Source organism: Ursus maritimus, unplaced genomic scaffold (genome assembly GCF_017311325.1).
Source record: "Ursus maritimus isolate PB19 unplaced genomic scaffold, ASM1731132v1 scaffold_13, whole genome shotgun sequence".
NCBI lineage: Eukaryota > Metazoa > Chordata > Mammalia > Carnivora > Ursidae > Ursus > Ursus maritimus.
Genome location: NW_024423675.1, coordinates 38,827,545 through 38,840,270, shown reverse-complemented (window position 1 = coordinate 38,840,270; position 12,726 = coordinate 38,827,545). Strand labels below are relative to the sequence as shown.

The 12,726-nt window shown below is 35.6% G+C and overlaps 1 protein-coding gene across 2 annotated transcripts in view; it reads right to left on the bottom strand.

Annotated features, from left to right (window-relative positions):
• Positions 1-12,726, bottom strand: part of AKAP7 (A-kinase anchoring protein 7) — a 137,978-nt gene that overhangs the window by 49,140 nt on the left and 76,112 nt on the right. For both annotated transcript variants that reach the window (XM_040627799.1, XM_040627800.1), the window contains exon 7: positions 11,895-12,042. In XM_040627799.1, coding sequence (XP_040483733.1) covers positions 11,895-12,042 — 148 coding nt within the window. The remainder of the gene's footprint in view (positions 1-11,894; positions 12,043-12,726) is intronic.

Sequence of the window (12,726 nt, the reverse complement as noted above, 5' to 3'; positions counted from 1 at the left end):
AGCAATTTCAAGAGCTCACTCAAACCTTCAGGTTAGATGACTCACAAATGGTACTCTCTCTTCCACCTTAAAAGATGGGTCAGTAAAGACATTTAACAAATCCTTTAACACCTTGTCCCAGTGTTTAACAATGAATCTTTTAGAGTCTAAAAGAGTATATTCCTAGTTAAGATTAAAAAGAAAATGACTTTTTTTCCCTTATACTAACCCTTCCTTAGGTCACTCTTTAGCCCTCTCTGTGCTAGGCTTACAAATCCTATACACATTGGGGCGCCTGGGTGGCACAGTCAGTTAAGTGACTGACTCTTGGTTTCCGCTCCGGTAGTGATCTCTGGGTCGAGCCCCACTCCAGGCTCTGTGCTCAGCGTGGAATCTGCTTAAAACTCTCTCTTCCTCCCCACTGCACTCTCTTTCTCTCTCTAAAATAAATCAAATCTTAAAAAAAAAAAAAAGAATTCTACACACACTTTGTAATAAACACAGCAATAATAATGGACACTAGTGAGTGAGCGCTGAGTATGAGTCAGGCTTTTCGTGCATTATCTCATTCAGTCCTCGCGACATCCTCATGAGTTAGCCATCACTATTAACCCCATCTTACAGATAGGTTTAGGGTCATGAAGTACTGCATGCAAGGTTACCAAGCTGGGAAGTGGCAGTGACCATTGCAACAAGGTCTGTCTCACTCGAGGAACTTCTGGGTCACTGCACTTTCCCTCTGTAGCGCATGCACTGTCTCTCCACACTGTTCTGCACCCTACTTCCTTAGTGCTTCACTGAAATGGAGATGAACTTCATGAGTTTTACATGTTTGTCTCTTGTGATTTCATCACATTATCAAATTGGGTTTTTTTAAATAACACTATATTAAAGAGGATAGATTGCCAACTTTGTTGTGTTTTTCCTAGAGCCAGGAAAAAATAAAGTGAAGGTTTCTATCCTCACATTGTACTCACATAAACTACATATAAGTATATATGCAATATAAAACATTACATAAATACATAAATTAAAAGCATATGATATATATCCATGCATTTTTTTTAAATGCACCAGTATTAATCACAGGCCATTAAAGGAAAGCATTAAGAGTAACACAGGTCTATAATTACCTGAAATGGGTGTTCTGATGTTAGAAAAGTAAGAACACCATTGCAATAAGTATTCTAATATGACTAGTACAGCTATTTATATGAATAACTAACATTTTTCTAACATTATATGTTAGGCACGGTGCTAACCACTGTTAGAGCAATAACTAATGTGGTGAAAAAGTGTATTCAGAGTCAATTAGGCAATGTGATGGGTTAGTCATAACTTTTAGATTTGGAAGGGCCTCCTAACACTAGTTTTACTGTACATCTTAATGCCTTTGACCACAAGACTCTGCACTCCAATATTATCATTCATGTAGCATTTTTTCTTTTTATTAGAAATTCAATATTTACTTTCATATTTCCTTTTTAAAAAAGATTTTATTTATTTATTTGACAGAGAGAGAGAGAAAGAGAGAGCACAAGCAGAGGGAGAAGCAGGCTCCCCACTGGGCAAGGAGCCCAATGCAGGACCCGATCCCAGGACCCTGGGATCACGACCTGAGCTAAAAACAGACACTTAACTGACTGAGCCACCCAGCCATCTCTACTTTCATATTTCCTAAAATACACTGCAAACCAAAGGCTCTACAAATAAATCATAAAATAAAATAAATTACTATTGTATCATGCTAGCACTGACGCTTAATTTGTCAGATCATTACATTTACCACAGAGCACTGCTCCTTTAATACGTAGGTTTCCTACAGCATCTAATATAAATCATAAGGTTTGAAACCAGGCCAACAGATGGTTGCATTTCCAAAATAGCCTGAGCCACAGTTTCCACTTTGTGTTCGCATCAAGATTAATAGCTGATACACCAGTTAAAATACAGTGAGCCATCACTAAGATTAATTTTCTCAATTACTTAATCTGAGGCTTCCTCTAACTCAAGCAAATGTAAAGAAATAAGCTGAGAGTTCCAATTATCAGTTGTTTTTTATTTTTACTAAGGGCATTTAACAATTTGATTTCAAACACTTTCTTTTTAGAAGACATGTTTCACCAAAGAAACATTTAAGAGGAGGACAATCAGATTATGAAAAGGAACAACATGGGCATCTGAGTAATTTTAACACATCAAAGGTTCTACTTTTTCAAGAGCATTCTGCTTTCTAGGCAGGATGACACAGTCCCAGTTAAACCTGGACAGTCTTGGCTTTCCTTTTTTTTTTTTAATCCTAACCTAGTACACTCACAAGGGTACATTTAAATGATAAATTACATGGTCACTCAATTTCTGTGTCAGAAAGTAAATAATTAAATACTCTGTACTCAGCAATTATTAATTTACTTGATAATTTTGAACAGAGGAAATTTCCAACTGCTAAAGTTTTCAAGTGAAAAAAATTGTACAGTTTTCTCAGATGATAAACTGTCTTTTCAATTCTCCCTTTCCTAACATGCTCGAAATAGATTCATTTTAATTGGTCTAAGTAGAGATGAAATTTTCCTAATCATCTTCCCTGTCTATGCAAAAGAAAACAAGACAAACTTTTTAGTCCTGCCCACCACAAAAGAGACATTCTATATTACAGAATATCAATTTCACATAATAATGATTTTTAAATGAGTCATTCGTATATATATGCTACTGTCAATCTGGGGTATTTTTCCACTTCTTACATTTTTACCACAGAAAGCTTAATTGGAAATTAAAGAGGGATGGAGAAAAAGCTAGATAACTGTGCAGCCATCAAAATTAATTTGTGGAAGAAAAGGCTGGAGATACTGATCAAAATTAAGTTTGGAGAGGGGCGCCTGGTGGCTCAGTCCATTAAGTGCCCAGCTCTTGATTTTGGCTCAGGTTATGATCTCAGGGTCATGAGATCAAGCTCCGTGTCAGGCTCCACCTGCACTGAGCGTGGAGTCTGCTTGAGATTCTCTCTCTCTCTCCCTCCCCACCCCCCACCCCTGTTCATGCTTGCATGCACTATCTCTCTCTCTCTGTGTATATGTATATATATATGTGTGTAATTTATATATATACAAATCAAGCTTGGAGAGTTGTCTGAGGATTAAATCTTTTCATGGTTTTCTTGAACCATGAACTGAAGCAGCAATTTGTAAATATTTTGGCTTCAGGACCACTTTACACTCTTGAAAATTACTAATAATCTCCCCATCTTCCTTTCCACTCAAAGAGCTTTGGCTTATGTAGGCTATTATTTATCAATATTTACTACATTCAAAATTAAAACAGAATTTTCTGAAAATTTATTAATTCATTTCAAAATATCATAAACCCATTATGATAAGTAATAAAATATTACCATTAAGAACTTTTAAAGATTTTATTTATTCATATGACAGAGAGAGAGACGGCCAGCAAGAGAGGGAACACAAGCAGGGGGAGTAGGAGAGGGAGAAGCAGGCTCCCAGCAGAGGAGCCTGACGTGGGGCTCAATCCCAGGACTCCGGGATCATGCCCTGAGCCGAAGGCAGATGCTTAACAACTGAGCCACCCAGGCGCCCCAACCATTAAGAACATTTTTATGAGAAACAACTATATTTTAATTAAAAGTTTTTATAGTGAGAAGAATGGCATTACTTTATATTTTTGCAATTTTCTTTAATGTCTAGAATAATCAAAGATCACTTTATCCTCTTGTCTGATTCTGCATTCAATCTGTTGCAATATATGGCTTCATTTGCAGCCTAAGGAAAATCCAGCCTCACACAGATACAAATTTTTAAAAGTGGGGGGGAGAATGAGAGCCTTTTCAGATAATCATGGATATTCTTTGATATTATACCCAAACACAACAAGTTGTAGTTTCTTAAAGTTTCGCTGCAATGTGAAATCTTAAAACTTTGAACTTTTCTTACTCTTTATACTCAGATCTTTTGGTATCTTGAACTTTCAATGGAGCTTTTATCTATCCATGTCTTTGTAACACACTGGTCATTTAAAAAATATGGAGTTATGCAGATCTTCCCTATTTTGACACCCTTCTTTACAAAACATCAAAAAAAAAAAAAAAAACCCCATATTAGGGGCACCAGGGTGGCTCAGTCAGTTGAGCATCTGACTCTTGATCTTGGTTCAGGTCTTGATCTCAAGATTGTGAGTTCAAGCCCCGTGTTTTGCCCCATGCTGGGCGTGGAGCCTACTTAAAACAAAAACAAAACCACACTGGAGCAATCATTAATATCACTCATAGATTACCAAGGGGCAGTAGTAAACTTCTGGGGGTGATGGAAATATTCTGGATCTTGATGGTGGTAATGGTTTCACAGTTGTATGTATATGCTAAAAACTCATCGAATTATACACTTTAAACATGTACGGTTTTGTATATAAGTTGTACCTCGGTAAAATAAAAGTAGTGTGACAGAAGGGAAAAAACCTGTGAAAATGGAGTTCGTTTTTGTACTCTGTGCTATCTAATTTTGTTTATGAAATTTTCCATAATAAAAAGTAGGAAAAAGTCTTCAAGTTTTAGGCAACTGTCAAACTCAAGGCAACGAATTAGAGTTTTTCAAAATTCTTATTTTTGCCCGAAAGCTTGAATTTTATCATTAGTAGTAAATAATGTCAGATGCCCCTTGTGACAAGTGTATTTTAAAGAAAATGCCAGCCAAATGCCCAAACGTGAAAATGATAGCTTGCAAGTCATTTTTCAAGAAAAAAATGACATTCCAGAAAAGAAAGTGGCTACTTTAGCTTGTAGCTTAAACAATGACACAAGTGCTTTTCTTCCTGCTTCTAGATGCAGAAGTGCTTTATGCACCCTTCTCATTTCCATTAACAAAATACTACAAAAGACACATACAGAGACAAATCAAATACCATTGATAGATTTTACTACTCAGCAAGAACATTTTTACATGAAATTGGCTTTTTAAAAAAAATGTTTTTAATTGCAACTGCCTTGACACATACTGGCCACACACACCATTGCTTTTGCACTATTAGTATAAATGTTAATGCAGTGGAAAAGACAAATATCTTGGCATCATCATAAAAATAGTTTTGCCCTCATAGAATTTAAGTATCTTGGGGACCACCAGGTATCCATGGATCAAACTTTGAGAACTAGTAAACTAAGGTCTGTTTTAACAGAATTTAAAATCCAGGGGTGCCTGCATGGCTCAGTTGGTTAGGCATCTGACTCTTGATTTCAGCTCAGGTCATGATTTCAGGGGCGTGAGACCGAGCCCCATGTCAGGCTCCACACTCAGCAGGGAGTCTGCTTGAGATTCTCTCTCTCCCTCTGCCTCTGCCCCTCTCAGCACACTCGCTTGCTCTCCCTCTCAAATAAATAAATCTTAAAAAAAAAAAAAAAAGAACTTAAAACCCAATGGAAGTGTAGCCCTGCAAATTATTAGGATATTAAATCATTCTTAGATAAGCACAGTGAAGCACATTTTTCTACAGCAAAAAGTTCACATGAGAAAAATAAACATTCAAACACATATCTATTCCCAATACCCCTTCCCACAAAATGGACCTTCAAGAGAACATATGTCATTTGAGCAAAACAAATATTTTCAAATTAAACATTTTAGAAATTTGTTATTTATCACTGATCTAAGTTTCAGATTAAGAATTCTAGAAAGCTCTAAGATTTTTATTCTAGTTATGGATTTCACCCAAGGAAGAAAAATTGTTGATTTCCTTCTCCCTCCAACCTATTCCACTGCAACAACCAAGGGGTGAATTACATTGACAGTATTATCTTGCATAAAGAAGATCCTCATGCCTACATACTCAGTACACTGGAAGCTCTGTCCTGGTCTCAAAGGGGAAAGGAGCACTGAAGATTAGGCACCAAACTCAGAATTGATGGTTTCCCCAGATGGACCCCAAAAACTCTTTTCTGGCTGAACCACCACCTAGAAACAACTACTCGAAATCCCTCTGTAGACCAAGTCAAACCTTTTAAGACTGACAGGATTGTCTAAGCTGTCCAGGTCTCTAAAAGGTGCCTCTCAAAAAAGGCACATTTGCATAGAATAAATTCACTGACTCACGTCACTGAGAATTCTCATAGTGTTTCATCCCATAAAGTCTGAGTCTGGTATCTCTCTGTTCTGACCTGTTGGGCACTGGATACAGACTGAATTGACCACAGCTGCATCAACTCTAATTTACCTAACCATGACCCTTTTCCTCTCCTATAACCCTATCTGTGCACACTTATGTGCTTCTCTTTGAGCCAACAGTTGGCCCAATCCTAACCCCTTCATTGTCTCTGTGCCATAGACTGAAACTAATTCAAAGTCATATCTTCGGGATCCAACTCTGTGTTATTATGTGAAGTATTAAACTTCACCCTCTTTTATCCCACATCTATCCACTCAGTCCTTTTTATTACATACCCACTGCCTCAGGATGTGTGACTGCGTGCATCTCCTTTCCTACTCCTTCACCTACTCCTCATAGACACAAACCTAGCAAGCTCCCTGCCATCCCTTCCTCAGCTAACTAGACTATAGGTTCAGTCATTACGGTCTTTGTAGTGTGCCCCCTATTACTAATATTACCTCCAGCCTGCTTCTCTCCCCCTAAATCCGATCTGCTGCTCCTGGAAGGTGTCCCTTCCCTGCTCTCCACCTGCCTACTGAGTCTCATCCTATTCTTCTGAGCTCTGCCACTCCTTACCCCACACTCTCCTAGAAGGTAAAATCATAAGCTTCTTCCCCTGCATCCTAACAAAGCCCACTATTGTTATGGGCAAACTCCAGTTCATCTATTCCTCCTTCTTCTCCATTTCTCATTGCCCAGTGACTACACTCTTAAGGACTATGTCTTATACTTCTCTGTATCGCATGATACCGAAGAGAGGCATATATACATTGTACATACTTCATAACATTCATTAAATTAATGATGAATAATTATTATTAAATCAAAAAATAGTTGAGGTTCCTAGAAAATTATGGTTTCCGCCTATATTTGCAAAAATTATAAAGAAATATGCTGGCCTGCAAAAAACAAAAAAATACCTCTAGACCTTTCCAAATTCCCCACTGCCTCCTCTAAGATATGTCTGACAGCCGAAAGTAAACTAGTCTTTGCAAGCATTAAATTGCTCATCAATCTTACAAAGGTTGTCATTTAGTCAATTACCTTCCCTAAGCTGCCTGAGAAAAGTTAATTCATCCAACTCCAGGAAGTAGCTTACTGAGAACAGCTTCCACCACTCCAGGATATCTGAGCCATATTTCATGCCTAGTTTCACCAGGAAACACTGGTTTTTTACCTTTTTTTTTCTTTTTGGATTTGAATTTTAGCTGATCATTGCAGTTAGGTTTGTAAGGAGTTGCAGCCCAATATTAAGTAGGCATACTATCACCCAAAGTTTGGACTATGACAGAACTAAGATGTAGAGCCTTTTCTTATATCTGAAAACATGAATGTTGCCTCCACATCCTATCAAACTCTCCTAACACTCACATAGAGGTAGATGATGGTTGAAGACAGAGAGGAAAATGTTCAGCATGGAAATGTAAAGCAGCACAGTGACTGGCAGGGAAATCCAAATTCAGATGCCTTCGGGAACCAAGCACGTAGTGTGAACATGTTCAGCAAATTTATGGTAAGAACAACAGAATAAGGGGGATGAGAAGGGCAGCTACTTCTAAGGTCAGTGTGCCAACTACCCCATCCAGAAAATCGTTACCATGCAAGAATGTAGACCCAGTGTCACATTTTCTGGTTGTTCGGGAGCCAGCAGGAACCCAGATTTTTTACATAAAATTACCCCAATGTTGGCAAGTTATTAAAATTAGGAAAAAAACCAAAAAACAAAACTCTGTGCCAGCAAAATACAAAATGAAAGGCTGCTAATTTATGATCTCTGGAACACAGAATTGGGGTATAAAAAATATTATAAAAACACATTCCTAAATCTCTACTTCACACTCACTTTTAGTAACCAGATTTCTCTATTAATCCTCTGGGTCTGAGTACATATATTAATGATCATATCAGGTAGGTTAAAAGTTTAAATGCAAAAGCAACAAGAAAAAAAAACTGGGAGAAAATATAAATGAATATGTATCAAATCTTTTATTTGGAGATGACTCTAACTATAATAATTAAAGAAATCACAAAAGAATTTTTCATCTATAATTTAACAAAACTTAAAAGCATTTATTGTGAAAAATGTCTTGTGACCAAAATTAAATGTAAAATAAAACCTGGAAAATACTTGAGCCAATATAGCAAAGGGCTAATTGTCTTTACTATAAAAAACAAAATAAAACAAAACAAACAAAACCCTCACAAATTGATAAAAGACATAAAAAGAATAGATTCTAACTTCTTATGGACAAGAATGGTTTGCTGTTGCCAGCTCCTAACCCAGCTCAAAGCAGTGTTCCCCTTGGGACTAGGGCTGAGACATCTGCCAAACCACACAAGTACAACACAATGAGCTCTCAAAAACCTAAAAAGCACCAGAGGAAAAGAAGTGCCACAAAAGATCCAACAGCTAGAAGAATTCATACCCAAGGAACTAGAGATTTTAAAAATATGAAAAGTCCTGTTTGAAAAAATGCCTCTTTAGCTCTTCTACCTACTTTTAAATCAGATTTTTTTTTGTTCAAAATGGCCGACAGATACATGAAAAGACGCTCAATGTCACTAATCATCAGGGACATCAATCAAATCAAAACCACAATGCTATATCACCTCATGCTTGTCAGAATGGCTATCATCGAAAAGACAAGAGGCAACAAATGCTAGCAAAGATATGGTGAAAATGGAACCCTTACACACTTCTGGTGGGAATGTAAGTTGGTCCAACGACTATATGAAAGAGTATGGAGGTTCCCCCAAAAATTAAAAACAGAAATACTATACAATCTAGTAGTTCTACTACTGGGTATAAACCCAAAGAAAGATATATGAACTCCCATGTTTATCACAGTATTATTCACAATAGCCAAAATATGAAAATAGCCCAAATGCCCATCAATGGATGAATGGTACATATACAAAATGGAATACTATTCAGCCATGAGAAGGGAGAATAGCTTCCTGCCTGTGACAACATGGATGGACATTGAGCACATAATGTGAAGCAAGATGAGTCAGAGAAAAATGAGTACTGTATGATGCCACTTACAAGTGGAATCTAAGAGTTAAACCTGTAAAAAGCAATAAAATGGTGGTCACCAGAAAACTGGGCCATAGGGGGGTAAGAGCAATGGTGTTTGAAAGTGTACAAACTTACAAGTAGTAAATAAGCCATAGAGATCTAATTTACAGTATAATGAATATAGACAAAAATATTGTACTATAATTAATGTAACATGATAAATATCGCTACATCGGCAATCATATCACAACATATAAATGTATCAAAGTAACACCTTGTACTCCTTAAATTTATACAATATTACACACCAAATTTATTTTAAAAAAGAAAAATGAAATAAAATATTTTTAAATATATGAAAAGAACATTAATAATTAATTATATTGAAATCCTCAAAGAGATAAATGAAGGAATAACATCCATGAAGCAAAAAACAGAATAGGAAAATATGAAAAAAAACCAATTAGAAATCTTGGAGATGAACATAAAGTCATTGATATTTTTAAAATAATACTAATAATAATACTAAGATGCCCTAAATGGCATAATTGAGACAGCTGAAAAGAATTCCAAGAATTCACTACTAACAAATTAAGACATTGGAAATAATGCAAATCTAATGAATTCCCTCCCCAGAAAAATTCACTTATGTACCTACAAAGTTTTATAAACAACTCCCAGAGTCTTTGAACCCACTTCTACCCTAGACTTCTGAATGCAAAATATCTTAAGAATGGAAATCTGTTCCAGTCTATTAATATAATACATTATTAATATAATAAAATACTGTTTCAAGGCATAGGAAACAGACTTTAAATTTGAGTAAGGATCAAATCAAAAAGAAGTCAATTAAATCTGATCAAGAAATGAAACTCACAAAGAAAGTGTCCTGAATCTTCCTAAATATTCTGTTAAAAAACTCAGGTAAAAATAAGATTGAGAAAATCAGTAACTATCCATAGTAAATAAAGGAATTCAGGTGTGTATTAAAATTGGTTAATTATAACACAATAATTATCATTTTCGATGCAAATATGATTTTAAAGCACATTTTGGCAACACAAAATGTGACAGAAAAAGTAGAGCATCTGTAATAGGCAAAAACCAGTTTTTAAAATGTTAAATGATCAGTATGGGGATACAAAATTGGTGGAGTTTAAAAGAAGCTAAATTGCTCTGAGTTAGAAAAGATAAGAGATAAAGAAGCCTGAGGGGAAAATCTGGAGATATTGCCTAGAATAAGGGGAATTTTAAAGACAAAGCTGAAAAGAGCAATAAAATAGAAAATTTACGGGTTGATGCATCGTGATTTGGGGTGAGCTGAACAGAGCTGTCTAACGGCAATGTAGGTGACACATGCTATAAGCTGTATGATGTCAATCCCACAATATCTTTGGGAAAATCTACACATTGTTCGGGTTTTTTTATTTTTTTGTTCTTTAAACAGGATCAGGAGAGGCAAGGAAGGGCACGGAGTTCTCCTTCAACATTGGCCTGACGTAAGTACACAGAGAACATACAGAAAGCTAGCCAACATCTGTGTTATACAAGAAAGTCTTAAGTTTGCCCTTTGCTATTAACCTAAATGGAAGTGTTTGGCCCTTATCAAAACTCCGATGGAAGATTCTGAAAACACAAAAATGTTCCTTAAAATAGCCGTGAAATGTTTCAGAATACAAATTCAGATGACATAGGGGAGTATCTTCTGTTTAAGATAGCTAAGACCTTGGGAAGGTAAAATGATGACTTCTCTGAAAATGTCTAGTGAGAATTTGGAAATAAAATTGTGTCTCTGGAACATTTTCTTTAATGCATCAATAAACTTCTGTATTAAGATTCTTTTAGGATGTATACTTCCACAGGTTTTCTTCAAGCTGATATGGACAGGAATTATCTTGTTTGAAGATCTTGAAATATTTAAAATACAGGTATTTATCTTCTTTGATTACTTCTTTGTTACTTCAGAAGTATACAAATCAGGTTGTCTTGAAGTTCACAATTTTATTTTTTAAATTTTTTTGAAGTTCACAATTTTATAAGAATAATGCCTGGGTTTGAAATAGCACATTTGCATCACAAGAGGTCAGCTTCTTTTGAATACATTCATACTGCAGAATAGCCCTGTTCTGGTTTTAACAAAATCTTCATTTGATGTATACACTTTCCACTTGGAAACATAATTGTGTGTGAGTCTGTCTCAATCATATGCCATCTTCCTGAGAAGATGATAGAAGCATTTGTGTCTGAATCTTTGTTTCCCCAAAACACATGTTTCCTTTGGGGAAGAAATTGAAGGACAAGTTTTCAATCTTTGCAGGCCACCTAAACTTTATCTTCCCAGAATGAAACTTTTTGGCCTGGAATATTCTATTCCTAATTCCTAGTTAAAAGCAGCAAGCCTGGTGTGGAATGGTGTGTGCATATAGACCTTCACTGGAGAAGATGTTTTCTTCATATTCATGAAATAAAATTAAACTGGATTGAATTTTGAATCAACGTTTCAAGACTTCATTATAATTATATTTAAAGTGCAAAAGTATAAAAACCATAGGTACTAAAATCTTGACTGATAGATATGAGTAGTAAATATGTTCTATACAATTTCTAATGTATTATTGCCAAAATAAAATATTTACAAAAGTATGTCATTGAGAAAAATATATACAACTAGCCCTAAATATCTGCCAAAAGATACGATGCTAAAGAAATAAAAACTAAAGATAAGTAATCTTTAAATGGTACTCACCAATCACAATTGAAGACTCACAGTGATAATAACCATTACTTTGTTTTTTCTTTAGCATGGAGCAAAGATCTATGCGATGTACCATTTCTTCTCCAAATATGTGACTGATAAATTTTTCATAGAATTCAGGGTCTATTTTTTTCACTCCCTTGAAATGACACAACAAAATCACATCACTCAATCATTCCACCGAGACAGACAGTTCATATTTATATCACTTTCTTAGAACCTGTTACTACACTTTGATATACAGTTCAGTTCTGCCTACCGGCATTTGAGAATAGATACCACAAAATGGTTGTAAAGCTGTTTTTAAAGGCTCCCTGTCTAGGATGAGTTGTATCACAAAAAATAAATAAATAAATAAAAATTAAAAAAAAATCATTAGAGTGTTGTGTTTAAATTTGGCAGCATTTAGAACTTCATATACTTTAAGCTTCTGAAATAATAAAGTATATCAAGTTGAAGTTTGAGGTACCAAAAAAAGTAATCATCTCCAACAACAATGGAGAAATGGATGAATTTTTTTAAAGTGATATAGATCTTAACATTTTATAATGTATAAAATGTTTTAATAAGATGGATGCAATTTTTAAACTCCTTCTTTAAGAATTACTTGAAGACAGTTCAAGGTTATTTGAATTGGAGGAGAGGGTCAGTGGATCTTCCAAGTCCTTCTCTACTTGCCTCTTCTTATTCTCAGTATCTTTCTCAGCAGGAAGAGGGCTGAGTGGTGAAAAACAACAGTGGAAAACCTTGCTACCTCTGTAGTTTCCCAAAACATGGAAATGAACGTCTCCCCCACCTTCCTATGCAATGGTCCTGCACCCAG